The 3,837-nt window shown below is 47.7% G+C and overlaps 1 protein-coding gene across 1 annotated transcript in view; it reads left to right on the top strand.

Moving 5' to 3' along the window:
* Positions 1-3,837, top strand: part of LOC106813431 (guanine nucleotide-binding protein subunit beta-like) — a gene marked incomplete at its 3' end in the record, with an annotated part of 45,993 nt that overhangs the window by 28,128 nt on the left and 14,028 nt on the right. Inside the window, 2 exon segments of the mRNA XM_014817562.1 lie at positions 642-652; positions 3,069-3,132. Of these exon segments, the coding sequence (XP_014673048.1) occupies positions 642-652; positions 3,069-3,132 (75 nt within the window).

The raw sequence follows: 3,837 nt of genomic DNA, 5'->3' as shown, positions 1-3,837 counted from the left end.
ACACACACACATACACACACACACACACCACCCCTACACCGCCAGCAGGCTACAGCCCTGTGATATGATGTTTCTCCTGACTAAACTGACTGTGTGTGTGTAATCTATTGGTCGATGTTATTCTCTACTACTGTACTGTGTGTTGTGGCGGGCCGCGAAATTTTTTTTCCCACGAGAGTTCCGGACCCACCACAGATAGTGTTTTGTAATATATGGTGCGTATATAAGACGGACCTGGTTGTATTATAGTTAGTGTTAGGGTTAGGGTTAGGGTTAGGTTGTATAAATTTTGCATTGTTGCTTCGAGGTAGTCGAGTGAATGGAGTGCGCTGATTGGCTGGGGTCCGGAACTCTCGTGGGAAAAAAAATTTCGCTGGCGGGCCAGCCTGGACAACACCTTACCTGTCAGTCGCAACACCTTATACGTGCATACATACGTGTATAGTGTATACGTGTATGTGTATAGTGGCTCTGTCACTGAACCGTCTCTTTCGTGTCTTGCTTATTGTCTATCAATAGCTTCTCCGATTTCTGGGGGATCGATCGCGTCGATCGATCGATCGATCGATCGGCCGCTACTGCGTCATTGCCTTGTCTAACGTGTACCTGTTTTTGTTTTTCATATCTCGTTGCCGACCTACAGCTCAGGAGGGTAGGTTCACTTCTCTCGTTTCTGCCGGCGCCGCACTCTGCTCAGCTGATCCTGCCTTCGGAGAGAGAGAGAGGAGAGAGAGGGGGGAGAAGGGGATAGAAAGAGAGAGAGGAGAGAGAGAGGGGGAGAAGGGGATAGAAAGAGAGAGAGGAGAGGAGAGATAGAGGGAGAGAAGGGGATAGAGAGAGAGAGAGAGAGAGAGGGGGGAAGAGACGGGGATAGAGAGAGAGGGGAGAGGGAGAGAGAGAGAGGAGAGAGAGAGGAGAAAGAGAAGGGGAGCAGGGGGTAGAGATAGAGAGCGAGAGAGAGAGAGAGAGAAAGAAAGAAAGAAAGAAAGAAAGAGAGAGAGAGAGAGTGAGAGTGAGATAGAGGGGGAGAGAGTGACGAAAGAGAGAGAGGGGGTGGGGAAGAGTGACAGAAAGAAAGAGAGAACGAGAGTGAGAGAGAGAGAGATAGAGAGAGAGAGAGAGAGAGAGAGAAAGAAAGAGAGAAAGAAAGAAAGAGAAAGAGAGAGAGAGAGGAAGAAAGAAAGAGAAAGAGAGAGAGAGAGAGAGATAGAACGAGATAGAAAGAAAGAAAGAGAGAGAGAGAGAGGTGATCGAATCGGAGAGGGCAGGATCAGCTGCGCAGGGGCGTGGCGTCTGTTGGCGTCATGTGTCGCACCCGTGCTACTGCTGCAGACCACTGCCCGGTCTGCTATGTCATACTACTGCACGACTAGTCCAGTCACCCACTCACTCACTCGCTCGCTTGCTATGCATGTTGCATGTGACGCGATCAAAGTGTGCGCGTGCGTGTGCGCGCGTGCGTGTGCGTGTGTGTGTGGAGCGCGCGGCGGAATCGAATGGGGGCATCATCGGGAGATGGGCGAGAGAGAAAAAATTCATTATCGGCATCTTCGTTTATGAGCGCGCATGGTGATTACGACCCATCCGTCTGATGTCAGGGTATACTGCTCTGTCTCTGCTTACGAAAAGAGGAAAAAAAAATGCTCTCGAAAATGTTTCCCCCTCGTTATTGAGTGGAATTGTTTTTTTGTTGTTGGTTTTTTTGGCGTCTAAATCAAATATCAAGCCGCGGCGAGTCACTCTATATCTTACTTAATGTGATTAAAAATGCTCGAGGGGGCGGGGGAGGGAAGCACGTTGTTTGTTTGTAGATGCACCTTGGGGGCAAAGGTCACGCTTGTGTCTTTGCATGGCTCCGGCAGTGTGGGGCGGTGGTGGTGGTGGTGTGCATGAACTGCCGGAGCCGTGTAAATTTAATATTAGATTACTTTCTGGTGCGTTTGCTAATAATAAATTTAGTCGGTTAACACTGGTCATCACGATGAATGCATGTATTACTGCCCTCTCTTTGTCGCTCCATCCCTTCCTCCTTCCCTCGCTCTCTCTTCCTTCTTCCCTCGCTCTATTCCTTCTTCTTTCCCTCACTCTCTTCCTTCCTCCTTCCCTCGCTCTCTTCCTTCTTTCTTCCCATACTTTCTTCCTTCTTCTTTCCCTCACTCTCTTCCTTCCTCTTTCCCTCGCTTTCTTCCTTCTTTCTTCCCATACTCTCTTCCTTCATCCTTCCCTCGCTCGCTTCTTTCCTCCTTCTCTCGCTCTCTTCCTTCTTTCTTACTTTACTCTCTTCCTTCTTCTTTTTCCCTCACTCTTTTTTCCTCCTTCCCTCGCTTTCTTCCTTCTTTCTTTCCATACTCTCTTCCTTCTTCCTTTCCTCACTCCATCGCTCCCTTCTTCCCTCGCTCGCTCCCTTCTGCCTTCACTTACTCTCTCCCTTCCTGCTTCTCTTGCTCTCTCCCTTCTTCCCTTCTTCCCTCGCCCTCTTCCTCCTACCCTTGCTCTCTCGCTTCCTCCTTTTCTGGCTACCTCGCTTCCTACCCTCTCCATTCTTTGCTCCCTCCCCTCTTCTCTCCCTGTTCTTCTTCTTCTTTCCTCCCACACATCACGCCCATCCTTCTCTCCCACTCAATGTCGTACCTGCTTGCCACAGTCTCCTTTTCCTTGTAAGTAATGAGTTTTGTAGATTTTATTAGGTTGCTGCACCTTAGCAATAGTGTCATGTCACCAATAGGTTTCACTGTATAATCTAATTTAATTAACTCTAGACTCTAGCAATTATACTAACTTATATTCAAACTTGTAAACAAGCGTCTAATTGCGGTGTGTCTGAATTGTGCATGCTGATTAAAAATTCAGAACTGAACTGTACGTATCTTTAGAAGGAAGGTTTCCTGTTTCACGTGTTTTGCATGCGTATGAATGTCCCCTGCACCCTTTTAGGAAGCACCAATGTATGTGTCTGCACAGTTACCGCTTTATAATCCATGTTATGCTAACCATTTTAACATTTTTTTTTTATATGTTAAGACGTTTGGCAAGACGTTTCATAGCGTGACTTCATTTTTATCTTTCAGATATTTGGTATCAGCATCACAAGATGGAAAATTAATAGTATGGGATTCATATACAACAAATAAAGTAAGTATACGAAACTGTTCGACGGTGGCTGTTCTATTGTTTGTAGTTATTCGCGGCAGCGATCCGCGTAATTCTTCCGTAATTAAACGTCGTTGGGGCCTTGTAATGCAGTCCTTCTGATTCTAAGTTTGTAAAACACCGCTGCTTTCGAAATCCAAACTATGTTTACTGATTAGTTTAGTGGGTGTGTGGGCGAGGTGTTGTGGGGAAACTTACAAGTGTGTTGTGGTCAGCATGGCAGCTTTTTTCCATGGCTGGAATTTTGACCCGGACGTCGATGGTAAGTGCCCTGGTTGCCCTCCTCGTGTGTAGTGGTTCCTTCCCACTGAAAATTGGACGACAAACACAGCAATACCTAGCTACACTAGCTAGCACCAAGAAGCTAAATATAACAAGGAGAGGAAGCAGATTGATGTAGGGGGTAGGGGTAGTGGATGGGAGAGTGAGTAGGTGTAGGGGGGAGGGGTAGTGGATGGGAGAGTGAGTAGGTGTAAGGGGGAGGGGTAGTGGATGGGAGAGTGAGTAGGTGTAGGGGGGAGGGGTAGTGGATGGGAGAGTGAGTAGGTGTAGAAGGAGGGGTAGTGGATGGGAAAGTGAGTAGATGTAAGGGGAGGGGTAGTGGATGGGAGAGTGAGTAGATGTAGAAGGAGGGGTAGTGGATGGGAAAGTGAGTAGATGTAAGGGGGGGGGGAGTGATGTAAGGGG

The sequence above is a fragment of the Priapulus caudatus genome, unplaced genomic scaffold (assembly GCF_000485595.1).
Source record: "Priapulus caudatus unplaced genomic scaffold, Priapulus_caudatus-5.0.1 Scaffold772, whole genome shotgun sequence".
Taxonomy (NCBI): domain Eukaryota; kingdom Metazoa; phylum Priapulida; class Priapulimorpha; order Priapulimorphida; family Priapulidae; genus Priapulus; species Priapulus caudatus.
The sequence above is the reverse complement of the archived record's forward strand: the minus strand, read 5'-3'. Positions and strand labels throughout refer to the sequence as shown.